The sequence below is a fragment of the Eulemur rufifrons genome, chromosome 25, assembly GCF_041146395.1.
Source record: "Eulemur rufifrons isolate Redbay chromosome 25, OSU_ERuf_1, whole genome shotgun sequence".
NCBI classification, from domain to species: domain Eukaryota; kingdom Metazoa; phylum Chordata; class Mammalia; order Primates; family Lemuridae; genus Eulemur; species Eulemur rufifrons.
In genome coordinates, this window is record NC_091007.1 from 1,187,849 (window position 1) to 1,215,848 (window position 28,000).

Sequence of the window (28,000 nt, forward strand, 5' to 3'; positions counted from 1 at the left end):
CATGAAGAGCCTCCTCCTGCAAACAGACCCCTTCTGATGAACGCCTGGGCTGCAGTGGCCCCGATCAATATGGCCAATGTGCTGGCACTGCTGGAACACGTCCCTACATGTGAGTGGAATCATTCCTCCATAGGACGGACCAGATCGCGAGAGTCCCTGGGAAAAGAGTGCGTATAAGAAACATGTATTGCAGTTGCACAATACACATTTGCACAAAATAGTTCCGTTTACTCTAGATAAGTCTGTTTGTCTCGGGACACCTTTGAACCTTGTCACCACCCAACAATATCTCATAACTATTATAAAGCTCTAACTGGTGCCTAATTCTGTACTTTGTTCTCTGATCCTGACTCTACCTCCATCCTCGTGCAGATTAAGAGAGAGACCTGCCCCTCCTCCTGTCCTGTGTCCCCTGAGGCTTTTCTACACAGCCTCACCACTCCACTTGGCATCTCTCCCGGGCAGTGGCCTTTACTGTCACTATTTTCTTGCATTTGATCCCTCACCAGGAGCCTTCACCTCCGAGGGAAGAACACAGAGTTTGTGCTCCAGCTTCCTTGCTTCTTTCTGTCAGATTCTCCTTCTAATATCCTCAACTGGCAGGAGAGAAAGAGAAGCTACATAGGCATCCACCCACCCCTACTTTTCATGATGGTTCCTTTTCCCTTAGAAGGAACATTGCGCTTCATTGTAAGAGAAACAAATCTCCCCTCTATCAATTCTCCAGACATGTCTGCCTTGAGAAGAGGGAGTGGCACTGTCCAGGGTCAGTGTCCTGCTCCTTGGCCACCACTTCTCCATGGTCAGGAGTCAAGAACAGGTTTCAGCTCTGCCTGCTCTTGGAGAGCCCCCGAGCCCTCCACAGCCCCACCTCAAGGCTCACAAGGTCAGGGGGCCTTTATGCACCACTCTCCAGGGCTAATGTCCCCCTCTACATGCCTGTGCATGTCAGTCATAGAAAGAGCCCAGGACTCCCAGACCATCCAGATCCCCCACGTCTGTGTCCCCAAACTGTGCACCTGCACCTTTCTCACTATTTCCCGCACGTCCCTCAAATCCGCAGCCCTGCTGATGTTCCCTCTGAAGCTGTGACTCATCGTCACAGAATTCAAAATCCTCAATTGCTGTTAACATTCCTGGCCAATACCACCCCTTTTCCGCCTTGTTCTACAATCCAGTCTTCCAGTTTGCCTTGAGGACCCTGCTTTTCCAGCAGTGCTCCTAAGAGGAGGTGTCGGTTCTCTCCCACCGTCTCCCCGGGGAGCATGGACTTAGGGCCGGCGTCCGTGCTCCTCCGTGCCTCTTCTAGCCAATCTCCCTCTCTGCTCCCCCAAAACACCCGCTAAAAACTGCCTCTGCTTGTCAGACTTGGCCGTTATGCACCCTGCATCACTTCCTGTAGATTTTAACATCTGTTTCTGGTACATTTTGTAGTACTAATTCTACCACCATTCCCAGTGTTTTCAGTATCCTCATAAATATTGCATGTCATGTGCTGTGGCCTCTCATTTCCTTTATCTTCCCAGTAAAAAGGTAAACTCTTTCCATCTCAAAAATACTCTCCAGGCCGGGCGCGGTGGCTCACGCCTGTAATCCTAGCACTCTGGGAGGCCGAGGCGGGTGGATTGCTCAAGGTCAGGAGTTCGAGACCAGCCTGAGCGAGACCCCGTCTCTACTAAAAATGGAAAGACATTATATGGACAACTAAAAATCTATATAGAAAAAATTAGCCGGGCATAGTGGCGCATGCCTGTAGTCCCAGCTACTCGGGAGGCTGAGGCAGTAGGATCGCTTAAGCCGAGGAGTCTGAGGTTGCTGTGAGCTAAGCTGACGCCACGGCACTCACTCTAGCCTGGGCAACAAAGTGAGACTCTGTCTCAACAAAAAAAAAAAAAAAAAAAAAAAAAAAAATACTCTCCAGACTCTGCCCACTTCTCTATATATTCCAAGTTTAATTCTTTGACAGATTTGTCCATATTCATTGCCTCCAATTTCTACTGTCCCTTAAATGCATTCCACTGGGGTTCCTTCCTCCTTGTCATGTTCTTAATAAAGTGCCCAGTGACTTCCATGTTGATAAAATGGATAACTAATTCTCCATTCTTGACGTGCTTAATCTGCCAGCAGCATCTGTCATTGTTGACACTTTATCCTTCTAAAATCACTTTCTTTTTTATTATTTCAGCTTATTATGGGGGTACAAAAGTTTAGGTTATGTATATTGCACATGCCTCCGCCACCCATTCCCGCCGCTCCCCCCCTGCCATGAGTCAGAGCTTCAAGCCTTTCTATTCCCCAGACAGTGCGAATCACTTTCTTCACTTGGCTTCCATGATATCGGTCTCCTGTTTTTCCTCTTCCTTCTCTGTCTCTGACCACTTTACTGGATTCTCCTCATTGTCCTCACATCTAAGCACTGGGGTGCCCCAACTCCTAGCCCTTGGCCTCTTTTTCATCTTCATGGATTGAGAATTCCTGATGATGTTAGACATTCTCATGGCTTTAAACACCATCAATAGGATGTAAACGCCCAAATCAATAACTCCAGTTCAACCCTTTCCCCTGAAATCCAGACTGGAATATTCAATTGTGTACTCAGCTTCTCCACGTGAGGGTCCAGTGGGCATCTCCAGCTCAATATGTCCCAGATGAACATCCCTTAATGCCCCTGCCATCCTGCTACACCTTAAATTATCTCAACAATACAGCTCCTTTCTACCAGTCACAAAGACCAACATTTGGGAGTCATCCTTGCCTTTGTCAATTCTCTGCTTTCTCATATGATATCCCTGAAAGAGCCCTGCCGTGTTCACCCTCAACAGGGATCCAGAATCCAAAGTCATCTCATGTCCTGCTCAACAGCCTTTCTGATCCCAGATGCCATCCCCTGCCTGGATTATTGAAGTAGCCCCTATGTAGTGTGCCGCCTCCTGCCCTCGCCCACCTGCAGTGTCTTCCCTGCACAGCAGGGCACAGTCCTCCAGCGTCTCCCCATCTGGCGACCTGGCAACTCCTCGTCTGTTGAGTCGTGAGCTCCTTGGGAGTATCCCTTCCCTTTGGTGGCCTTTGAGAAAGCTTAGGAAATAGGAGAGGTGCCAGGAAGCCAGGGAAAAACATCTTTAAATTCAAATGAAAGATGGATTCTGAAAAGTTTATGCTAGGAGGCATGAATATCCATCTCCAGCAATCTTTTAGGGTAATGTTCAGTGCAAGTTTTATGAGCAGAGAAGCAGGGAGCAGGAAGCCCTGGATGGCTGTAGTGAAGACGACCTGCCCGCTATCTGCCAATGACCAAGTCCCTTGACTGCTAACTCAGGCAAGAAAGGGAGAAATGGGGTCTGTCCACTTCAGGAAAGCTTTTAGTGCAAGACAGTGATGAATATCGTGAGGGTACTATTAATGCCCATTAGGAGTGAATGTTACTGTGATTTGACATGGAAATTAGCCCCATATCTGTTCAATTCAACAATTCTACTGATAGAATATAATGTGTATATGCATGAAATTTATCACTGACACATTATTGGGCTGAATCCAACTAAATGGAATAATAAAGTAATAGAATCAGGCAGCATTATGACCTTGAAGGCAGAGGGATAGACTGAAAATTAGATAAATTACACTGTGTGTTCCCTGGTTGGCTCTAGTGTGCCCAGTGCACACACACGGGTCGGGGGAACATGGCACAGTAGAAATGGTAAACAGAACACCTAAGCTTTTATCTGGCCGAAGTTCCTTGTTAGTTGAGAGTGTAATTTCAGCAATAGGCTTTTGAACAGAGGAGCAGGAGCAGTAATGAAGCAAGGGCACACAGGAAAGGGGGTCAGCCTCATACAAGGAGGTCAGGGGAAGCCAAAGATGTGAGGCCGGAGCTCCTGCACTTAGGACAAGGAAGAGGTCATGGGCCGCTGGAAACAGGCGGGAGGGGAGCAGGCTCTTCCAGAAAGACACAACAACTGAAACAAAGGCAGGAAGACAGAAAATTATCCCTGATCGCAGACACATTTTTCTAGCCAAAGAGATTCAAGGAAACAGGACAGAGAGTTGGGAGGATGGAAGGGGCCTTGATGCAGGGAACATGCAATAGTGGTAGGGGTGGCTGTTCTGGGGCATTTGGTTGCACCTGTGCTTGGGACCAGGCATCCAGCTTTCTTGAACAGATCCTCACTAAGGTATTTTTTGATGAGATTTCTGAGAAAATAGAAGGTGAGGACCTTAACTTAGGTCCTCTAGCAGAATTAATGTTTACAAATGACCAGTCTCATATAATTTTCTTCTTGTAAAGTAAGTCTGGTGTAATTATGAAGGACAAATTGGCATTGTTAATTTTTCAACTTAAGAGTCGAGTGTGAGCACTGCTGAAGAGAAACTTCAAACTCCTCTAGCATACAGATGTTTCCGTATGATTTTCCTCTCAGCTGTACCTGCAGAGACATGGTCAAATCAGAAGAATATCAATGGACTCATTCCAGTTTCATTTTTAATCTTTGGCAGCTGGAATCTTAGCCCCACCCACCTTGCGGTTGGTGGAAATAAAGAGAGCTGGAGCTTTGTCTCCTCCTGGTCTCTCAGTGAGGACAGGGAAGGAAAGAGAGTCAGAGCAGCTGGGCCTTGGACGACAATGGATCGGACCCGTGGTCACTCCGTGAAGCTGAATGATGGACACTTCATACCAGTGCTTGGATTAGGCACTTATGCTCCTGATGCGGTAAGTGCACCCCAGGGAGCTGAAGGCTCCTGTGGCCATTGCCCTGAAGAGCTGTCCTCAGGCAGGAGCCCTGCACCAGGTAGACAGTGGGTGCTTGGAAGGACTCATTGCAGCTTCTGTTCCCCACCTCTGCCTTGCCTCCCTGCAGGTCACAGAGAACTTTTTTCACCCAGTGGGATGATACGTTGATGACTCTGGCATGTCAGAGGTTGATAATTTCATGGTTGCAGGATCCTTATTATTACTCTAATTAATGTTACATAATATATATCCAATGCTTCCCATGTATGTTAAGTATTTTCCATGCATTTCCTTATTTAATTCCTCAACAAGTCTCCTAAGTAAGGACTTCCGTTATTGTTTCCTGCATTGTATAGTCCTAAACTCACTCTGTTGTCTCTGCACTCCTCTGTCATCCTGACCATTGCTGCTGTACTCGTGGTCAGAAACTCGAAGGGCAAAGGGGCCAGGAGGGGTGTTGACATGGTTACGTGGTAGCAGCTTTCCTGTGAGTCTGTTGGGGATGAAGGATTTGCCAGAGAACTTCAAACATGCAAACCTTTTGGCACCTAAGAGCCTTCTCTGATTTCCACCGTAAGGTATTTAAAGAGGAATTCATAGGGGACATAAAGTCACAATAGTGCCCGATTGTGCTTTTCACCAAATACATTATTCCACATCTACACAGGTCACTGCAGGGAACTTAAAGGGTCACACTCTGGTCACGGTGAGGTGGGGGAGCATTTGAGATTGCTTTCAGAGGATTGTCCCCCTATGACAAGGAACAGTGTGTTCAATCTCGGTACAATCCGGCATGAAACCTCAGTAGATAACAGCCATCAGACAAGGCCAGTTTGTTTTCAATGGCGTAACCACTCCTTTTATACACTATCATGGCTTAAGCTTAAGAGATGTGTTACATATGGTATATGCAACTTCTATGATTGTTGTTAATACAGAAAAATCTAGAGAATAGACCAAATTTCCCATTTGCCTTGATCCGCCCCCCTGCAAGAATAAAATTAATACATGCATGGACTTGCACTTCAGATGGTACAAAAGGTCCAAAGTGAAATAGAAGCCGCTACTCTGTGTTTTCCTGGTAAATGTGACTCCCTTACACACCAGCAGCGAGTTACACTGCGGCCCTGCAGAAAAGGGAACCACGTCCCACTGTGTGTGCACCGTGCCGTCCTTTGTCTCACCTCGTCCTTTTTCTGGAAGCATGGATATGCAGTATCTCAGATTTGGTCATTAGATCGTGCACCATTACAAGTTTGAGGCAGACCCTGGATATGTCATCATCATGACTGTCCACAGGCAATGCCAGCTTGGTGAGGCGAGGTCTATGTCCTGGGGGAACCAGCTGTGCCGATGAGTGGCAGTTGGCTCTCTGGGCTTCTGCTCTGCGTCTGGCTGCTCTCAGTGTGTGTTTTCTGGGATCTGGCTCCGGCGTTCTCCTCTCAGACCTTATGCAGAAGTTCTGATTCTGACCAAGGGACGGCCTCACATAACTGCCCCATGGGAACCAGTCCCTGGTTGTAGACAATTTAGAAGCTGAGATGTCAGGCACACAGGAGGCAATTGAAAGTGTTGCATAAATGCTGAATGAGAGTACCTGGGTATGAAGAATAAAAAGGAATCATGAATGACTTGAAGGGACCAGTTGGGTATAATCTGGAAAGAATGGATGTTATGGACTCATGTCCCATCGTTAGCCGAAAACTGATGCTGTGGTGTGTGTGTGTCTGTGTGTGTGTGTGTGTGTGTGTGTGTGGTGGCGGGGGGGGGTGTTTGTGTGTGTGCATGCATAGACCGGTCCTTTCTACTGAGTGCCTTAGAATATCTCTCCCACTAGGGAAAGAAGTTTGTCTGTTAGCTATTCCCATACAATTGATTTGTATTGAATGGAACTTAGTTTCCCAGGCTCCGGGGTACAGCCCATTTCACTAATTCTTTTCAGATTTGAAGTTGTGCTAGGATTTAGTTGACATCCCCAGAGTACAGGTCTTATCACTGACACCAGTTCCATCAAGCAGGGAGCCAGGAGCCCACAGAAACTGCTTGGTGCAAATGCTACTGAGGAAACACATTACTTCACTCTTCTCACTTCTCTTTTATAGATTCCTAAGAGCAGGGCTGGCGAGGCCACCAAAGTGGCCATTGAGGTAGGTTACCGACACATCGATGCAGCATACGCCTATCAAAATGAGAATGAGGTCGGACAAGGCATTCGAGAGAAGATTGCGGATGGTACCGTGAAGAGAGAGGACATATTCTACACCACCAAGGTGAGCATTCTGTGCAGGGAGTGACCAGAGCCCACTGTATGTTCAGATATGGTATTTTTTTTAACAAGCGGGACCTCAGTTTGAATAATTTATTTCCTTCCTAATATTGTAGCGGCACATTCTTGAAACACAGAAAAGGCTTGCTTTGCTCTGAAATGTGTTAAAGGGGAAAAACAATTCTTCCATTTCTCTAAACATAAGACATTCTTCGTGTAAAATGAGAATAATGACACTTACCCTCTGGAACTGCTGTGTGCATTGACCAAGCCACTGCACGTCTACTCCCTTGACTCCTCAGCAGATTCTCTAGGGACATATCCAGTGGGGCAGAGACATCACACACAGAAAGGAGCCAGGCTAGCAAATACATTCCTTCTCAATTCCTCATTGAGTTTCCCAAACTTCCTACAGTTTTCCTAGGTAGAAAACATGCTTCTGATGCAAAGAGAGCTTAGGTCTCTACAATTGAGTGCTATGTAGGGTTCACCGATGACAACTTGTTTGTGGGATGTGATAGCTCAGCAGAATTGCTTTAGGAATTTATTACACAGACAGGAGATCCCATGCCCCTGTCCTGCTATGTCTCAACTCCTCTCAGGGGCCGACTCTTCTAACCCTCGGCACTTGGGGTTGCCCTTCCTGCCCCATCTAAGCTTTCTTCATGATTTCACATTGCACTAGCTCAGGTGGATCCCAGTATTCCATCTGGGACCTGATTTATCCTGAGTAGCATAAATGTAGCCCAGCTCTTCTCAGTTTCAGACCACCACAGTGGTTTGTTACTCACTTCTCAATTTTTGAGTGTGATGTTTAATTTTAGTTCCCAAATATGTGAAATCTTAAGCGATTTTCATTTCTTTTGCTCACTGCAGCTTTGGGGTAATTTCTTTCGACCAGAATTGGTTAAACCAGCACTGGAAAGATCTCTGAAGAAACTCCAACTGGACTATGTGGATCTCTTCCTTATTCATATGCCATGTGCTCTGAAGGTCAGCTCGTCATTTTCCTTGTGATGTCCATGGCTGTGCCCTGACTGTTACTAGCACCTCCAGTTATCTCATTCCAGCCTGGTTTACTGGGTCCTTGCTGAGAGAGGGAGGTCAGTGAGATGCACAGAACTGCTAAATGATTTATCAGTGTCTTTGGCAGTTGAGTAACTCTACCCTCAGGTCTGTTTTTTATCTCATTCTCCAGCCTTTGGAGGAATTGAGGTTCCATAATCTCACTGCCCGTACCTTGGAGAGTTGAAGGCATTGCCCTAGAGGTCTGAGTGAAGGTGCTCCTGTCTGGGGCCCTTGGCAGTCAGGGTCCTCAGGAGTGTTGAGTTACTACAGACTGCAGAGACCCATGGGAAATCCCCACCTCACTAGGGGAAAGGTCTCTCCCGTGTGTACCTCTCAGCCCAGAGAGGATAGAGCTACCTGGGCTGGCACATACTGCACAACGGGGCCCCTTTGGGCTCCTCTGACCTGACCTCCCCTCACAGTGGATGTTTGCTGAGCAGGGCAAATGTCCTCACTGTCTCAGAGTTGGTTTATCATTAACTGGAGCTAAACACATTGGTTAATAGTTATGGTAAGTTCTATCCTCCAAACCAGCCTGTCCTTGGAAATGGACTAAGTTCCAACTGTAGGGAAGACTTCATTCTTGAAGTTGAGGGCTGTGTGGGGTAGGAGGGTGGAGGTCGTTGGGGGGAGTCTTTTTCTGCAGTCTCTCAGAAGATTCTGATCTTCCTTTTCCCCCATGTCTTCCCTTCCTCACACACATGCACACTGGCAAGCACTCTCACACATCAATGCATACACACACGTGTGCACACTCATGCACACGCTGACTCACACATGCACGCACTGATGTCCACACATGTGCACACTCTGATTAATAATCACAGCCTCCTGAAGGTTGTGTGGCCAAGTTCCTTAGGTCTCACAAAGGTGATTCTTAGAGAAAATGTTCTTCTTTATTCTCTGTTCTCTCTGTGTCCAGCCTGGGGAGGAATTGATGCCAGAGGACGCAAGTGGGAAACTCATATTCGACACTGTGGACATTCGTGACACATGGGAGGTAGGTGCTGCTACAGACCCAGCAGGCGTGGTGTGGTGAGGGAGGAGTGACTGGAGGGAGCCAGAGGAGAGGGGGTTTTGCTCCAGCCCTTGCCTGACCTCAGACCTGTCCTGGAACTTCTCTGCACCTTGTGTTCTCAACTGCAAAGTGAGGGAGGTGACGGGATGACCTCTAAGGTCTATTTTTAATGTCAACATCTATTAATATTTACCCCCGAGATCAGGTTGAGGATGTGAGCCCTATGAAAGGGTCAGCAGAAAGAAAGCACGAAAGCAGTTTTATGTGCTTTATCTCAGGACAGGTAAACACACCACAGAGGGCGGGCAAAGCTACAGCCTGACTTAGCCAAAGAGAGGACTGTACACCAAGGAGAGTGACCTGCCCTGACAGAGCCCACCCCATAGGTTTTTTATTTTTATTTTCATTTTAGTTTATTCTAGAAGAGAGGAGGTAACAACCCTCTACTAGCAAAATCTGAGGGTTTCCTTTGCCCTTGGCCATGGTGTGATTAGTTAAAGAACGTTGCCTAGCTGACAGCAAAATAGGTAGCACTGAAGTGGGGGAATTTAAAAGCATCTTCACGTCCATTTGTCCTCCTGTGTGTGCAAGAAATAGAACCAAGGAGGCAAATATGTATGCACAGCAAGGAAGTGCAGTATAACATACGTGTTCAAGTGATAAATGCGGTGGATTCTGCCTAATGTTCTATGTGATAAACCAGATTTCCAGTTGTTAAAAAGTGCAACGACCAGTGAAAAGAGCAAACTCCACTAAAGTTCTACCACACCTTTCCTTCCTCCCAGGCCCTGGAGAAGTGTAAAGACTTGGGTTTAGCCAAGTCCATCGGAGTGTCCAATTTCAATCACAAGCAGCTGGAGATGATCCTGAACAAACCAGGGCTCAAGTACAAGCCCACCTGCAACCAGGTGCGCCCTTAGCCCACCAGGGCCTCCTCTCACCTTCTGCTCTGCACACACTTCCTCCTTAGCTATGTTTCCAACTTCCTGTCTTGATGGCGACTGTGCAATGACAGTTCCTTTTCCTGAAATAGGAAATTCCAGGGAAGGAGCAGGTTGAGTGCAGTGGGAAGAGCATGATTTCAATCACCCGGAGGTGGGTTGGAGGTTGCTGTGAGACAGCCAGGTTCAGACGCTGGGCTGGCAGATGGCAGCCCTGGTCTGGACCCCAGGAGGTGGTCCAGGCTGGAGATGCAGATGTTTGGGGGTGTTGCTTCACGGATGGTAATTAAAGTCACAGAAATGGATTAACTCTCCCAGGGACTGTTCATAGCATGAAACGGAATAGGGCGGGGATTACATTTATAATGGCTTCATGGAGCTCTGTGCTGGAATATTATGAAGACTAACAGCAAAAAGAAAAGCTTATGCGATCATACTGCATGCACAGCATACAGGACAATTACCTGCTACTCTGTCAGCTAGGATGCTTTCAAACTGTGAGAAAGAGAAAACCAAATTCAGACTGGCTTGAAATTTAAAGAAGTGAAGTCACGTACAGAAGGTTTGGGGTTTGGTTGCTCTAGAAGCTGGGAGAGACTTTCTCGAAAGGAAGGTGTTTTGTCTGTGCTGCTCCCTCACAGCTGTTGCAGGACGGGTCCCCACAGGCAGCTGGGCTCCACGTCTCCCAGTTCATGTTCAGCACAAGGGACTGTTTTCTGGGGCTGTTTCTAAAGGTGGAAGAAGAATTTTTACACTTGTCTAGCACAGTTTTCTTCATGTGTCCTTGGTTTGTGCTTTTCCTAAAGCAGTCAGAACCAGAGAAAGCAAGACCACATCACCAGTTCATTGGTGGGCCTCTCTGGGGGCACAGAGGCTGGGTATGGAGGAAGGGAGGAATAATGAGACAAAACCAGGGTTCTTATGAGGAATAATGTTAATCAAGAACACTCACTATATTTGCCATATTTGAAATTATGTAATATTAAATCTTAAAAACAAAATAATGACTAAAATTAAGCATTGCAAAATGATTACAGTTGCTGTCTGGTTCTGTTGGGTTTCTAGGCAACTTTGTAGTGTTTTTTGCGAATTTACATGAAAACATTTACTTTATAACTTTTAAAATATTTTACAATTGTAAAAATTTCAAACTCTAAGAAGCTACAGAGAATACTCTAAAGTCCTTCTCTTCTCAGGTACCTGTGCCCATACTTAGGCAATGATGATCTCACATCCAAACCTGTCACAAAGAGGCACTGCCTGGCAGGACACTCAACAGTGTGTGCTCCTACCTCTGGATCTCTTGAACCAGGCATTCTGTCATTAGTCCTGTAATATTTCAGCATATGTTTTTAAATGTATGGATCTTTAAACACACAATGCCAGAATTCCATTATACCACCTAAAAATTTACCAATGAATTCTTGATATCATTAAACATCACAAGTGTTAAAATATGATTATATCACATTGTTATAGTTGATTGATTTCAATGGGGATAGAAATAAGGTCTATACATTGCAAGTGGGTGATATGTCTCTTAAATCTCTCTTGTAATCAATAGATTCACTTTCTTCCTCTGTGTCTTCTCTCTTCACCCTCTCCCTTCTCTCCTCCTCTTCCTCCATCACTCTAGCTCTCCCTCTCCCTCTTTGTCTTCTTCAGTTTATTTATGAAAGAAATTAAGCCTTTTGTCCCGTAAAGATTCCCACACAGTGGGTTTTGCTAATTGATCCCTACAGTATGGTTTGCCATGATGCTCTTGTATATCCTGAAAATTGAAGGTTAGAGCTAAAGGCTTGATCCCATGTGATCAGTGCCATGTGAATTCATGAATTTTCACAAATATGCCATGTTATCATCCATTATACTGACTAATCTTGTTGATGCTCAAATGACACAAAGTTGGCCATATGGAGCCTCTTCAAGTGAGCTCCTGGGCCTTGGCACGCCTCATTGTCTTTCTCACCTTCTTTGCTTTCTTGAGTGAAAATCCTTGTAGGTTCAGCTTGTAACTTCCCCACTCAGAACTGGAATCAACTATTTCTCTGAGGAATCTTTTTTCGTAGGGTAACAAATGGCATTTGATGGCTACAATTTTAGCAGAAAGGATTACAGTCAGTTTACAATTCTAATAGAAAAATAAGAAGAAGAAAACTCTTATATCACTTCACAACTGATAGTATTTAAAGGTAGTAATATTTCAGAAGGTGATGAGAAAATTGACCAATGTGAAAAATACAGTAACTATGATAATTCAGTGTGATAACTGATATTTTTCCAAAGCATTTTTTCAATTGACTTGTGGTTACTGGCTCCTGTATTCTGACACCTTTTCTTCTTGGAAAATTACAGGTGGAATGTCACCCTTATCTCAACCAGAGCAAACTCCTAGAGTTCTGCAAGTCCAAGGACATTGTTCTAGTTGCCTACAGTGCGCTGGGATCCACCAGAGACCCAAAGTGGTAATAAAAATATCAGAGTTAACCTATTTCAACAACTCTATTGAGGATGAAACACGCTTTTTAAGACAAAGTTTTAACACTTTATTATAAGAAAGTTCAAATGCCAAAAAGTAAACACAACAGAGTAGTGAGTTCCCATGTACTGTCCTTGAGCTTCAGTGTCACCAATATTCTGTCTCTCTGGTTTCATCTGTATATTAACCAACTTCCAACCCCTCTCAAATATAATTATTTCAGATGATTTTCAGGAAAATTTACATGAAGTATGATACATATAGCTTAGCTTGACACTTTTGACAAAATGATATACTGTGTAACCCTAACATGATACAGAAACATTGTCTCCCAAAAGGTTCTTTTGTGTTCCTTCTGAGACAATGCCTCTGTCCCTCTAGGGAACTACTTTTCTGATTCTGTTCTTCATTTGAGATGAGTTCTGCCTGTCCCAGTACTTGATGTGAAAGACATCATATCTGTTCCTTTGTGTCTGGCTACTTTTGCATCTGCCTGTCAGATCCAACCATGCTTTAATAGTTGACACTATTGGTAGGTCTTTCCCTTTTATTGCTGAGTAACATTCCCTCCTATGGACAGACATACCCCATGTTTTTATCCATTCATGTGCTGATGGACAATTTAGTTGTTTCCAGATTCCTTAAATTATGGGTGAATCTCTATGAATATTTATGGGACTATTTGTATTCATACTATATCATATCTACTCTAAATTCTCAAGGGAATTTGGGAAAAAAAGGCAGCAAACTCTCAATTTACTACCCTAAATTCTTCACATTCTATATTATTGTCTTTTGTTTTTTGTTTTGTCAGGGTGGACAGTGACAGCCCACATCTCTTGGAGGAGCCAGTCTTGAAAGCCATTGCCAAGAACCACCATCGAAGCCCAGCCCAGGTGGCCCTACGCTACCAGTTGCAGCGGGGAGTGGTGGTCCTGGCCAGGAGCTTCGGTGAGAAGAGAATCAAAGAGAACTTCCAGGTACAGGTGCAGGGTGAGCCAGGGGAGCTGTACTGAGTGGTCTCTCCTGCAGGGGAACATGCACCACCCCTCACACCTTCCCATGGCTCCCCGCTGTGTGCTACAGGAGGGAACAGCATGGAAGGGCAGGAAGAGAGAGCTCTGGACTCAGCGTCCTCAGGTTATCTTCTCTAGGCCTGGCTTTGCCCCTTACTGGTTGTGTCACTAAGCAAATTTCCACTCCATTATTTTCATCAGTTCTAGGAATTCTTCTATCAATATACAGTAATGTACTTTAGGCACCCTGGTTCCTCCCTTTCACCTTCTCTAGCTAACATACCCGCATTTGTATTTTAAGGTCAAAATCAAATAAATTTAGCTGCTTTCCTAAACAATTGGCAGACCCTGGCACATTTTGTGACCACGATGGTATTAGGCATGGCTCCATTAGTGAGTTTTTTCCTTATTAACTTACCGTTGGTTGGCTTACATGTCAGCATCCTCTCTCTAATGTGAGACCCTGAAGGGAACGACCCCCTCTGTGTCATGAATGACCACCTTTTCTCAGTGCTTTTGGCAGGTAGGACGCCGGATATCTGCTTTTAGACTCACCAAATTAACTAGCCAATGAGTAAAGTTACTACCCTTCCCCATATACACTCTGTCCCCTTAGATCAATCAGTGGTCTTCAACTTACTTTCTTTTGAAAGTTAAAATTATTTTGAAAGACTGTGTTAACTTTTTCCCATATTAAGATGACAGCTAGAAACTTCTTCATAAGTTTCATATTTTTTTAAAAACTGATGTTTGAAACCTATTGTTTACAATTCATTTGCTTCAAAATGTAGCTATAGATTAAGTTTATTAATTCATGGAAAAATTGAGTAGGTAAATCTAAATTTCATTGTTAATCCATACAGAAAAAAATCTTATATTTTTTATGTTGTTTTTTTCATTTAATTCTATATATTAATAGATGCCCCCATGACAACCATACTACTTCTGGAGTATATTTTCAAAAAGAATAACAGGTAAACTGATGGTTGGATGCATAATGGAAAGATAGCTATAGAGAGAGAGAGAGAGAGAGAGCAAAATACATTAAATAGGTAGAGAGATTATAGATAGTTAGATAGGGTCCTGGGTTTTGATGAAATTGTCTCCTGCAGGAAACATAAAATTAGTACTTTTTGACAAAGTTCTCTCTGTTTTACTATTAAAAGACTCTCCACCAGGGGCTATAACTTGTTGAAAGAAAACAAATCTGAACTTAAGTTTGAGAGATTTATTCAAAAGGGGAACTCTTTGGACACGAGATCTGTGTGTCTCAAAGATCAATGAGAAAGGGTCTTCTGTAGGGAAGAGTAAACACAGCTGGAAATAGGCACTGTCTGGGGTGCCCAAGATGAGCAAGTGGTGTGAGGAAGCAGTCGGTCAGGAAATGCTTTTCCCTGAGGCCAACCGCTGCTTGGAGAGGGGTTGTCACATGTTCCCAGGCTTGCTCTGGCCAAGCCTGGCTCAAGTTTTATGGGCTGTGAGGAAGAAAACACCTGACAACCTTTGTTCAAGTCAAGGCAGCAGGGAATTTTGCCCAGATCATTCCCGTGTTTGGAAATAAATGATTTTATTTTTGTCTCCAGCAGTTCTCTTGGCAGCATTACCAATTGATGAGTTGTGCATCTTTCTTTTGTGAAGGGGAGCAGAGCAGCAGGGGCTGGGAGGAGAGGGCAGAGCTCACGCAGAAGATGCCTCAGGCCACCTGCACCAGAGGCCGATGACAAGGACCATGCGTCCCTTGATGTCCTCCTGTCCCTGCCCCCTGGGACGTCCTCCCTGGGCACAGGTCAATGTGAGTCTCTCGTTTTTTGCAGGTGTTTGACTTTGAATTGACTCCAGAGGACATGAAAGCCATCGACGGCCTCAACAGAAATTTCCGATATGCTAAATTCGATTTGTAAGTGACTATTTCACACTGTTTTCTGTATCATGCAGGTCCACAGAGGAACAAGATTCCATAAATTAGAAAATCATGCCTGATTTTGGGTGTAGGCGTGAAATGTGAGCTTCCCTGTAGCTCCCAGACCACAGGTTTCCTCCAGGGCTCAGTCTCTGCCCCACAGAAGTGTGAGTCTGGGAACCTGCCAAAGTTTGCACCTGAGTGTCCGGTTCTTGGTGCCCTCGCTACCTCTGTCTGGGGTCCTGCACCCAGGGCCACTGCCCCTTAGACTGGAAGCCATCCTACCTACTTCCCTCGATGCTTTCAGGGGCCCATGAGAATGCTGTGTCTTTAATTTATGTTCAAATCAGACGAAAAAATTAGTAAAGTAATAATGAATGTATAATAATGAATCCAGCCTGGCCCATCCTTCTCTGTATGCCAAGGCTACATGGGCCATGATTCTGACATTTGTGTTGGGGAGGGGCCCAGGAGGGTCAGTGTGCCCGGGGCCCAGGGCAGTGGCAGTGAGCCCCACTTCTCTCCTCCCCTTGGCATCCAGCGGCATTTCTCCTTCATTGGCTTCCCTCCCTCACACTCCACCCATTTGTTCCAGTTTCTCTCTTCCTCGGCTTTCTTTACCCATCACAACTCCCATTTCCTGAGCTGTGTGATCTCACCAAGCTGCACTGTAAATGGATCATGACGTTAATCAGCCCTCGAGTGTCAATGACTTGATGTGTCTCCAGTGGCATTTACCAAGATAAGATCCTCTGGAATTTCTCAGGATCTGGAAGTCCAGATTGCTACTGAAGCATCACCTTAGTCCCTCAGAAGTCTACCTCTGGAACGCTGGTTTATTCACAGACATGACATTCCTCTGGTTCCACCACTGCAGGGTCTCTGGGTTCAGTAGAAAGAAGAGTAATCAGGCAGACAGGAGTTTGGAGGGGACTTCGCCCAAAAGGAGAAATAAAATTTCAGTGATGAGAATAAAGATTTGGTCTCCCAAGAAAGATCTGAAAGGTTCCACTCCTTTCTGGAAAGCAATACCAGGATTCTGAGAAAGACACTCTGAGTGAGAAAAATGTGGGAAGTATGTTTTCCATACCCAAAGGCTCTTCAGTGTAAGTCTATGATCTGCCTCATTAGACCTTGAGTGCCTCGTGTTACTCACCATTCTGGCCTGTGTGGGTAACACGGCTCCTGGCACATGGAACTGCTGGGAAGGTACTCTTCGATGACATTAAATTGAAGAAGACGATTCTGAAACAGATACAAGAAAAAATACAAAAAGAAAAACAAAGAACAATACTAATCGGTGAACCACAAACATTTTGATAAATAATAATTAAGAAAACAGTAGTCACATTCTATAGGTCTGGTTACTAGAGATATCTCTTTTATCTCCCATAATTAAAAGTTCTTTGCTGGAGGGGCCCTGTGTCCTTGAGGGTGCCCAGCACTTGAGTGTTGAATGAGCGCGTGGAAAAGAGCCACACCATCCTGACTGCCACCATCCCCCAATCTCAGGACAGCGGGTGCTCTGGGGCTGGATCGACTTCAACTTCAGCCCTGCTTCTTTTCCCTCTTGGAATTTGCAATCTAAATCAAATTGTACGTCACTCTGGAACTTACCTGCATGGGAATGTGGGAATTGGGCAAGTATGTGGAGTTTGCCCATGAACAGGGAGCTGGGGTGTGGGAGTGCCTGGGTACCAAGAGGGCCGTGGCTGTAATTCAGGGGTTAGCCCATCCTGACTGAATCTTCAGACAAGCCCTGTCTTTGACAGCATGGAGAAAGAGTTAGTAAATGAATTTCCTCTCTTCTCTTTCAGTGTTGCTGATCACTCTTATTATCCATTTTTGGAAGAATATTGACCATGAGACATTGCATATCACCACCAGAAGTTCCTGCTTCGAGGATGTCTGCAGTTGGCCGAGGAGATTAGGAAGCAGTGTCTGTAGTTTCAGGTTGCTTTCCTTTCATTTTTGCACTGATAAAATAACAAAGATTTCAAAATGAGGTGGTTTGTTTTTTCTGATTATTAAAGTAATACATATAAATTACAAAAACCTTAGAAAATAAAAGGGAAAAGATATAGAACAAGTGCCCATCAGTACATGACTGGATTAGTAAAATATAGTATATGTACACCATGGAATACTACTCAACTACAAAAAACAATGGTGAACTAGCACCTCTTATATTATCCTGGGTAGACCTTGAGCTTATGCTTCAAAGGGAGGTATCACAAGAATGGAAAAACATGCAACAAATGTACTCACCATCAATTGGGTACTAATTGGTCAACACTAAGGGGCTCACATGGTGGTAATATTCACTGGGTACAGTTCAGGTGAGAGCAGGGTGATGGGGGTGGGTAAACTCAGAACTAATGGATGGGGAGCACAATCTATGGGGGAAGGGCACACTTGTAACCCTGTTTTGGGTGAGGTAAAGGCATTGTATGTAACCAAAATGTTTGTACCTCGATAACATTCTGAAATAAAAAAAAAACTCTCCAATTCAAAAGTATTTAATATCTGTTGCATTTTTCTTCATGAATGCCGACCACTGACACTGACATGAGGCCACATTCTTCCTACAGCTGAGGGCCAACCTGGTTTGCTGATCAGTGAATAGCTCAAAGATTTAGGTTGCTCTGCCTTTGAGTGCCCTAAAATGTTAGATGGTGAGGGTAGGATAGAATGACGATCCATCAGTGTGCTTAAGAACATGAGTATCTAGGTGGAAAGAAAGGTGAGCAAGTAAAATCAGCAGTGGACATACTTGCCAGACACCATATCAACAGATACTCAGAGTAATAGGAAGATGAGTAGCTAAAATGTGTTGAGTGTTTGCTAGATGCCATCCTTAGCTAAATGCTTTCTGCACATGATTTCACATAATGCTTAAAGTAACTCTGTGACAGGGACAATGCAGTCCTCCTCTTGAGGATGTAGGTATTGAGGCTTAGTGAGGTCACGTAACTTGCCCAGCCTCTCCCAGTTAGTAAGAAATGGAACTGAGATTAGATCTTGAGTTCAAAAAATCTTTTCAAGCTTTAGGTAAAGTATTTTAAAAATATGAGATGGAGCTACTTTTAGAATACTGTACAAAGTTGCCGAGCAGTGTAGATTATCCATGGAGTAGACAGCACCTACACACCCAACAGAATTCTTTGTTCTCTTATAGGCCATGGAGGATCTGGTGATCGCGGGGCTGGTGAAGGACATTGGGGTGTCAAACTTCAGCCACGAACAGCTTGAGAGGCTTTTGAATAAGCCTGGGTTGAGGTTCAAGCCAATAACCAACCAGGTGAGCTGGTGGAAGTGGCAGAGGGCTTAACTGGTGCAGGTGGCTTCCCAGCTAGTACCTCCATATGGCTCTTCTGGAAATGGGAGGATGGTGAGGCATGAAACAGGCATTCTTCTCCTCTAGTGGCTGTCCAGATATGACTTATGGTAGCAGTTAGGCAAGTGATGGGGTGAGTAGGGAAGTGGCTTCTTTCACATGGTTCTGGTTAGGTGGTACTGTTGGCAGGTAGGGCGTAAGCTGGCTTTTGGTCCTCCATGAGTGATTACAGGCAGGTTTACCAGGTGTGTTCAGAAGTGTCCTGGCAGGCACCTTACCCTCGTAAGAGGAACATAGACCTCCCTCTACCTCCTCCAGACCATGCAGAGTGCAGCAGGAAGGCGTAGATGACCAGATGCCTTCACACTAGGCTCACAGATTGCAGAAACAGGTGTGGATGCTTCATTTTTAGTGCAGAGAGATGACTTGTGAGGAAAGGACTACTGTAGTAAAGTGTAAAAGTGCGTATGTGAGATTGCAGCTTGATAAATTCTCATAAACTGAGTGTAGCTCTGTGACCAGCATCCAGTTTAAAAAACAGAGCACAACCAATACCTCACCCCTGCAGAGCATAGCACTGTTCTGATTTCTAGCAGCATGGATTAGATTTTTAACTTAATACAGTTGAAAGATTAATATGGAGAGAGGGCAAGATGGCTGACTAGAGACATCGCCTGCTGGAGTGTCCCAGAGGGAAGGAGGGGTTTCAGATAAAGGAGAGGGAGGAGTGGGCACAGCTCAGATGTAGTTCAGAGGAATAAGAGCTGGAGCCTGCTGGGTTCTTCACAGAGGGAAATTGCAAAGCAGAACAGGAAAAGGAAAAAGAAGAAAAGATACTGGCCAGGATCAAACCCCAGAGAGGCTCGGATTCCAGTGAAGGGTTAAGGGGGAATTGCATTTCTCCTTCCCACACACCATTGGTAATCAGTGGGTTACCTAGTTGTTTGGAAGCTTTTCCACCCTTACAAGCCCAAGTGCAGCTGCAACCACTGAATTGTGTGGAGAACTAGACTGGACACTCTGTGCAGGCTTCCTTCCTGGGAGAGGGACCAGAGGAGCTGGGGTCCTGGCTGTCTTCCATTCAGACTCTTTTCCTCCCCTGACCACTGCAGCCAGGAGAGCAGATTGAGCCAAGACTTTCGGGACCAGCCCCATCTCCCCAGCTCACATCCTCCAGTCTGAGATTTCCACAGACAGTGGGGCTCACACCTTTCGCCTTGAGGACTTACAGTGGACGCAGGGATGCCCAGTCTTGGAGTTCCCTGCCTGCCAGCACTCCCCAGAGATACAGGCCAGCAGGTCAGACACACAGGCCAGGTCCTGTGCCCCCAGGCCTTGCTAGGGGGCACAAGGAAAAGATTTAGGAGCTTGACTTGGTAGGCAGGCGGCCCATGACAGGGAGAATACAGTGTGGGTCTGAGCCTCAGCAATCTGATGGAACATCCATCCCCCCACAGGAAAGTCGCATTGTCATACTAGGATGGGTCCCCAGAAGTGAAGTTCTCAGCCAACAGAGCCATTGCTCCTAAGTGTGGTGGATTTTGGCACCTGTTTGCAAACAGACACTGGCAGGAGACTATGGGGGCAAGAGTAGGGAGAGAGGGACAGAGCTTACTCTGAATAGCCAGTTGGTGAATTACAGATGGACCCTCCCCCACAAGCAGTCTTTCCATTTTGGAGAGGCTGCTTTGGCTCCCCCTCCCAGCAGAAGGAGCCTGAGAAATGACATTAGAGCCTACTTGGCGGAGCTTTCCGGGCTTGCCCAGCCTAACCTTGCCCAGCCTGGCTCCTCAACCCACTTCTGCCATGTTGGAGAACAAGCCATCCCTTGGAGCTACAGGGCCCTCCCCCATTGCCTAGGGCATTCAAGTGCTGCTTCTAAGGGACTAGAGCCTATTACAGGCACAAAAGAACACGTCTGCAGTTGGCTCTTTCCTGCAAGCATCAACCACTGACAGGGAGAACAACTGTATAGCTCATTACCACATATACTGACTCAAACACACGGGGTTTGGCTGATTCGTACAAGAACCACCCACCAACTCAAAGATTAAGCCGGGGGTCCCAGTGTAATTCACGCTACTGGGAAGAGAGAAAGATGGCAGAATGGAAGCAACCCAAGGGGGCACTGCTTTTTAAGAGAGGAATGAAAGTTGCAGGTACCTTGAGCTGTGAGGGGTCTCCCTCCTCCACTGCAGACCTCTGGGCTGATCAGGCAGCTGCTCAGAGTGTGTGCAGTGACACTGTACTGGAGAGCAGGTTCAGCAGAGATCTGGTGGCTGCCAATCGCAGGCTTCCACAACCGATGCGAGTGCAGCTACAGTAGTGGACTCCACCCACAAAGAAATTCCCAAAATGACAAAAATGGAATTCAGAATATAGATGGCAAATAAGATGAATGGAATTGAGAGAAAGTTAAAAACCAACAAAAAGAAGCCAAAAAATTTTCCAGGAAATCAATGAAGAAGTTGCTAAAGAGCTAAACAACATAAAGAAGGATATAATAGAACTTAAAAAAATGAAAGAATCATTTAGGGAATTTCAAAACACAGCAGAAAGCTCCAAAAACAGACTAAACCAAGGAAAAGAAAGCATCTCAGAGCTTGAAGACAAGGCTCTTAAGATAACCCAGTCATGCAAAGAGGAAGAGAAGAGTATAAAAAAGTCTGAGCAATCACCGAGAGAGATATGGGACTAAGAGAAGCAAACTAACATTCGAATTATAGGTATCACTGAGGGAGAAGAAGAAAAAGCTAAAAGCATGGAAAACCGATTTGACGGAATTACTGAAGTAAACTTCCCTGGTATGGCCAGAGATTCAGACATCCAGATACAAGATGGACATTGAACACCGGGAAGATTCATAGCCAATAGGACATCTGCAAGACACACAGTAATCAACCTGGCCAAACTCAAAATAAAGGACAAAATTCTGTAAGCAGCAAGACGAAAGCAACAAATAACGTACAAAGGAAAATCCATCAGGCTAACTGCAGAATTCTCAGTGAAAATCCTACAAACCAGAAGAGAATGGGGCCCCATCTTCAATCTTCTTCGACAGAACAACTGCCAGCCTAGAATTTTGTATCCTGTAAAACTAAGTTCACAATTGATGGAAAAATCAAGTCTTTTCCAGACAAGCAAACACTGAGGGAATTTACCATGACCAGACCTGCCCTGCAGGAAATACTTTGAACAGCATTATAGATGAATTTTTTCAATAACAAAGTGTGGTTGTATGGGTCAGATGCCTGAGATAATGTATGCTGAAGAGGCTATCTGTATAAAATAACATGCAAATGTAAGATGAAAAAATAAAAATAAAATAATAATACATTATAAATTCCTTTGTGTCTGGCTTCTTTCTCCAAACATTGTGTTTATTGGATTCATCCGTATATGCCTATGATTGTAGATCACTGATTCACATTTCCATGTGGTATTCCATTGTGTGAACATACCACAATGGACTTATCCATTTTACTATTGATGGGCACTTGAGTAGTTTACAGTTTGGGAGTGTTAAGAATAGAGCATCACATTCTATTTTCTATTTCTTCAATAAATATGCTTTTTGAAAAAATTGAAGCATGACATAGATACAGAAAAGTACGTGCATCATAAAGAGCATACATAGTTCAATGAATTCTCACTAGTTAACATATTCAAGTATTCAGCACCTAGAAAAAGAAAAACTATCTTCAGCCTTCCAGAAACTCAGCTGTGTCCTATTCCAGTCACCACTACAAAGAGCAATCACTGACCTGACTTCTAACATAGTTTACTTTTGCTTCTTTTAAAGTCTTATATACATAAGTTTATACATATGTTTATATGCATAATAGCTTCTTTTTTGTGTCAGTATTTCCAGGTGATCAGCACTTTAAATACCTGAGAATGATTGTTGTATAGTCTGGGTAGACGAGGTGGGGTGGAGGATCTGTTTTCTGGTATGGTTGTGGCCACCCAGGAATATAGAACTTAGCATGTTCCTGAGAGCAAAGGCACTATTCACAGTTCTCTTTAATTCATGCTAAATGATTATTTATTTTAAATCTACTTTGAATATGGAAATGTACATGAGAATTAGAAGAATATGGAAGAGACAGCAATCTTGCTCTCCAGTTTCTTAAAATGTTCACTGGGGTCACCTGTAACATGTAGTTGTCACATGTATCAACTCCCCAGTTTCATGCATTCATTCAACATATTTTTTTTAGTACCTTCTATATGTCTAGATTGTTCTCAGTGTTGGGGAGACATCCATGAACAGAAAAAAATTTCAGACAAAAATCCCTGTCTTCATGAAGCTTAAGTTCTGGTGACAACAGATAGACAATAAGCAAATAAATAAAATATATGAGATGTCAGATAATGATAGGTGCTGTAGAGGAAATACAGGACGGGAAGGACATGGGAGCTATGGAGTATTGCAGATTTTGCCTGAATGCTCAGGGACGGCCTTGCTGAACAGGTGATACTGGAGCCTTCAGATAAGGTAGGTGTCCACAAGGCCACAGACGCAGAGACCTTGACAGCACCTGGAGTCTTGGAGATTGCTTAGTCTAGCCTTCTCTCAGACAAAAGCACTCAGGCCTCGAGATGGGCCTCGTAGCTAGTCAGTAACAGCCAAGACATAGACATAGGTCTTCCCTTTTACAGCTTTTCTAGCACACCTAGTGGTTGGCATTGTTTGTAAACTGTGATTCTTTTTGTAGGTTGAGTGCCACCCATATCTTAATCAGAAGGATCTGATTGATTTTTGCCAGTCCAGAAATGTGTCTGTGACCACTTACCATCCTCTTGGTGGCTCATGGTAAGGATGGTCAGTGGTTGTGTAAGTCGGGGTCCTAGTGGGAAATAGACGTGTCCCTGTCATTTCACTGGGAGACTTGGAGACAGGTGTAGTGAACGTGTGGGTGGGGTACGGAGGAGCCTCAGAGGCTGTCCATAGCTCTCATGCCTCTGGGCTGAAGGCAGGGAGCTGTCACTGGAAGCCAGAGATGGCTCTGGCGGGGCTACCCTGGGAGGGGTGGGGCCTCTTCAGGGATGTAGCCAGTCTGAGGGGACCCCTGTCTGAGCACCCTACCAGCACATCTGTTAGTTGCTGACCTCTGTGAGGACGTCCCCTGACCTCGCTGTCGCTGTCATCAGGTTATACAAATGCCCCAGGACCTACAATTTGTGCTGTGCTCCCTCGATCAGCTAAAGGGCCACCACCCACTCAGCCACCTAAGCCAGAAACTTGGAAACCGTCCCTTTGGGTGCCCCCAGTCCAGCCAGCACCAGGATCTGTTGATGATTCCGGCAAGAGAACTTGGACTCTGTCACTTGATCTCTGTTGTCACCGGCACTGCCTTGGTTGAGTGAGAATTCCCTAAGGTTATCAGAGGAGCCCTTAACCCACCCCACCCAATCTACCCCATTCCAATCCATTATTCACACAGTAGCTGAAGGGAGCTGTCTCCGTATGACTGTGTCACTTTCCTGCTTAAAAATTCTCCCAGTCTTGGAATGACCTGTGAGGTGCAGCTGACCTGGCCTCTGCTGGCCTCTGACCTCGTTTCTCCCCCTCCCTGCAACCATTCTGTGGATCAACCACATAAAGTTGTGATTCCTTGGACAGAACATGTTCTTTCTAGTCTCTGCCTTTGAATACAGTCTCTGTTTACTCAGAAATCTTATCTTTTTAAAAATATGGCTAACTTTGGTTTCTGATCAAATGTTCAGACCAGCAGCACCTCTTCCAGGAAGTCCTCCTGTCCCCTTTTTATTCATGTTTTGTGCACAGCCTTCATTATCCCATTTTGTCACAATTTTCTTCTCAGTCTCTTTCACTACTCAAAGCTACCTGAGTGCAGGGATGGCATCTTACTCATTCTATTCCCAGCCCTTGGCTCAGTGCCTGGGACTCATTAGGAGTCCCAGAAAGTCTAAAATTATTTGGATTTTATCACCTGTGTGTTTTCCATGTGAAATGGGGCATGAACTTGGTAGCAGCTGGGGTGTCCCTTCAAGGCTGGGTCACACTCCACAGCTGGGCTTTGGAGCAGAGGAGCCCCTGGTGGAGTGAGTGGGCGGCCATCCGAGGGAGAGGGGAAGAAAACCTGCCCTGTTTGGTTCCTTCGGGATACTTGAGGACTGTGACTAGCCCAAAGCTTGAAAAACTGTTCCATAGGAATAAATGTTTGTTGAAAACATGGCTCCCAGAGCTGTTAGGGCCTGCCCCTGCTTGGGCAGATGTTAAGGGCAGAGACTCTGTGGTAATCTTCAAAATCTCTTACCGGAAGTGTTCCACATGTTCACAGTGTTAACTTCATAGTATTTGGCGTGAACTTTCCTGAGATTCTCATCGCCATCAACGATGTTGGTTAATGGTGCTATAGGCACTCTGCTAGGTCCTGCAGTGCAAAGCAGAGAAGTCACAGAGTCCGTAAGTGTTGGAGGGGCACGTCCAAGCATGGAGAACCCACTGCCTGGTGTGCTCTGACGTTGCCACCTGGTTCTCGAGAAAAAACACAAACTACACATGAAAAGTGAGGTAGCGTAGCTGTAGTCACCAAAATGTGAGCAGCGCTTATCTTCAGACAGTGAATTTGGGGTGATGTGTGTGCTTTTCTGCATTGTTTAAATTTCCTATAGTGAGCATGTTTGCAATCAAAAAATAATAAACCTTTCATTTTGGAGAAGGTTTTATTTTTTTAAAGAGAAGAACATCCACATTGGATCTTCTGGCTCACCACCCTGTGCTGTGTCTCTCTAGTGAGGGGGTTGACATGCTGGAGGACCCTGTGATTCAGAGGATCGCGATGAAGCACAACAAGTCTTCAGCTCAGGTACTCGGGAGGGCTGTCCCAAAGGGAAATTCGCCACTCCACGTCCTCCCAGAGTCCTGGGGCGTGGCAGTTCCTGGGAAGGGATTAGCACTCCTGGAGGAGCTGATGACTTATCAAGACCTCGGGCAGCTCATTGGTTGCAGCCATTCTCCCATTCATTCCAGCCACGCACTCTCGCCACCTGGCCTGTCTAGACACAGAGGATGAGTTCCCAGGCCTTCTTCCTCCACCCCACTGACTGCACACACAGCGAGCATGAAATGAACCAGAGAAGTCATTTCTTATAGTCTTCTTGTTCTAAGGTTCATTTTGTTTAGGGGATTGGATGCAGGTTAAGGAATTCCCATGAAGGGTTGGGCAGGTCCTCTGACCTCCTTGGCTGGTTGCCGTCCTTACCGCTGTGCTGACAGACTGCTTGGAAGATGTTTTGGAACAAAAGAGTTTGTAATAACAGCTCCTGCTATGATTGACTGTAGGACTTTTACTGCACAATCAAACTCACTCTTAGGAAATAACTTAGGTTTGACTTCATGGTATTTTCTTTTGTGTGACATTGGACTTTTCCTTCATTGCAGATTATGATCCGATTTCAGATCCAGAGGGATGTGATAGTGATTCCCAAATCTGTCACCCCAGAGCGGATTAAAGTGAATATCCAGGTAGGTAATTTCCTTCTTTTACGTTAGCGGGTTTTGGATTGTGTGTTAGGTGAGGCAGCCTGACTCCCATACAAACAGCCCCAGGATCTCTGTGGCTTCACACAGCAGAGGCCTAGTCCTCTGCACCATAGGAGTTGGCAGTCGACCTTGCACCGGTGACCCAGGGACCCAGGCTCCTTCCATCCCAGGGCTTCCTCTCCCCTAGGGCACAGCCAAGGTGCTGTGCACAAGTTGCTTTGCACTAGGTCTGTGCACACTGAGGGGCAATGCCGTTCCTGGGCAGTTAGACTGCTTGCAGCAGACGTGGCACCCAAGGGGCAAAGCAGATGTGAGCAGACGGCTGGGAACAGGTGCCTGTCCTGTTGGGAGGAGTCAGGAGCCAGGTCCACAGGGTCAGCCTGGGAGAGGGGTGGAGGGCGCCAAGCCGGGCAGGAGTGCTAGGGTCCCTTAGAGCCACCAGGGCAGTGTGCCAGGCCCCAGAGCGCCCTTCAGTCCTGCTGCATAAAGCAGCCCTTGGTTGGTAGGAGGTCTGGCAGAACTGCTCACTCTTTCCCTCATCCCCTCTTCCGCCCCATCCCAACCTCTGCCGGCCCCAGCTCTCCCTCAGTCAGAATCCCTGCTGGCACTGTGTGGCTGATTTCTCCTGGCTTCGGGAGAGACTCCTGTGGGGGTAGAGGCTGGGGTCCCACTGACCCCTCACCCTGCTGGCACATTGGGATCACTCAGTGGCCTACCCTTCCCTTTCCTCTGATCCAGCCCCACAGTTGGGTTGGGGCCGGCATTGTGCAGGAAGCTGGCGTTGTGGAAGGGGCCACGTTCCTCGGTGTATTGAGGCAATGAAAGGGTGGAGGAGTCAGAATACCATTTTAGAGGGAAGAAAAGTGGTTACTCAGAAACATTATACCGTGATGTGGATAACGTTAATAGTCCCACGGCCCAGGTGGCTCCCTTGTTGGTGGGGTATGCAGAACAAATGATTTGGTTTTCGGGAAGGGGCAATGGGAAAAATTCTTTGCTATCTATACCTTGTAAATCTTCCCGGATGTCCTTTACTCCCATAAAATGAATGCAGTTTATATTCCAAGGTGTCCTAAGGGTAGCCCAGGCTGAGGCAGCACCAGTCAAATGATCAAAATCAAAGGGCATTTTGGGAACCTAGGCTGTGATTCAGGTAAACTCCATGTGTCTAATGAAGTGTTTCTTTTACTTCTGTGTGTCCTTGCAGGTAAGCACCTACAGTGCTTTGTAGGTCACGTATGCTCCACTAAATGTGAATTGAACTAAATTTTCCATGAACATTTTATTCTGGTTCTAGGTGTTTGATTTTGAATTAACAGAGGAAGATATGAAGGCCATGGTCAGCCTAGACAGGAATCTCCGATTGGCCACATTCCCCATGTAAATATGTCTCCTTCTTAAAATTGAGAGAGCAATATACAGATTGGGTGACTGGTTCCTGAATAGGTAATTGTTATGTACATTTTGAATAACTAAACCTTCTTATCATAATCCCTTCTGTTTGAAGATGGGCCACAGAGTGAAGCCAAAGACTAACTTTACACAATAGTGAGTTTAAAAATACATAACTATATCATTTAAATGTTTCTCTTAAAACTAATCATTCTTTGTTTCTATTTTTGGTTTGTTTTTTAGAACTTCAGATCACAAAGACTATCCTTTCCCCATAGAATACTGAGGACAGCCTCCCTCTCTGTCATTTCTGCTTGGCCCAGACAGATGGATGCTGGTGG

At 45.4% G+C, this 28,000-nt stretch overlaps 1 protein-coding gene across 3 annotated transcripts; it reads left to right on the forward strand.

Moving 5' to 3' along the window:
- The first annotated feature begins 54 nt into the window (after nucleotides 1-54).
- Nucleotides 55-27,960, forward strand: LOC138375334 (aldo-keto reductase family 1 member C15-like). Of its 3 annotated transcripts, none has more exons than XM_069458831.1 (10): nucleotides 55-109; nucleotides 4,419-4,708; nucleotides 6,832-6,999; nucleotides 7,872-7,988; nucleotides 8,986-9,063; nucleotides 9,867-9,989; nucleotides 12,378-12,487; nucleotides 13,316-13,481; nucleotides 27,565-27,647; nucleotides 27,903-27,960. In XM_069458831.1, exons 1-10 carry the CDS (start codon nucleotides 70-72, stop codon nucleotides 27,943-27,945), a joined length of 1,218 nt encoding a protein of 405 aa, XP_069314932.1. In that variant the 5' UTR covers nucleotides 55-69; the 3' UTR covers nucleotides 27,946-27,960. The 3 variants fall into 3 exon arrangements, with proteins under 3 accessions (XP_069314932.1, XP_069314933.1, XP_069314931.1); XM_069458832.1 differs by lacking the exons at nucleotides 27,565-27,647; nucleotides 27,903-27,960 and adding exons at nucleotides 15,332-15,414; nucleotides 17,235-17,449 and having other exon boundaries at nucleotides 55-167; nucleotides 4,495-4,708; XM_069458830.1 differs by lacking the exons at nucleotides 27,565-27,647; nucleotides 27,903-27,960 and adding exons at nucleotides 15,332-15,414; nucleotides 17,235-17,449.
- The last annotated feature ends 40 nt before the right edge of the window (nucleotides 27,961-28,000 follow it).

Excerpts from the sequence above, each read along its gene's own strand:
- LOC138375334 (XM_069458831.1), top strand. The coding sequence starts at position 70 with ATGGCCAATGTGCTGGCACTGCTGGAACACGTCCCTACAT. Across the intron at positions 9,064-9,866 it reads ACATTCGTGACACATGGGAG|GCCCTGGAGAAGTGTAAAGA; the intron begins GTAGGTGCTGCT and ends CCTTCCTCCCAG. Across the intron at positions 12,488-13,315 it reads TCCACCAGAGACCCAAAGTG|GGTGGACAGTGACAGCCCAC; the intron begins GTAATAAAAATA and ends TTGTTTTGTCAG.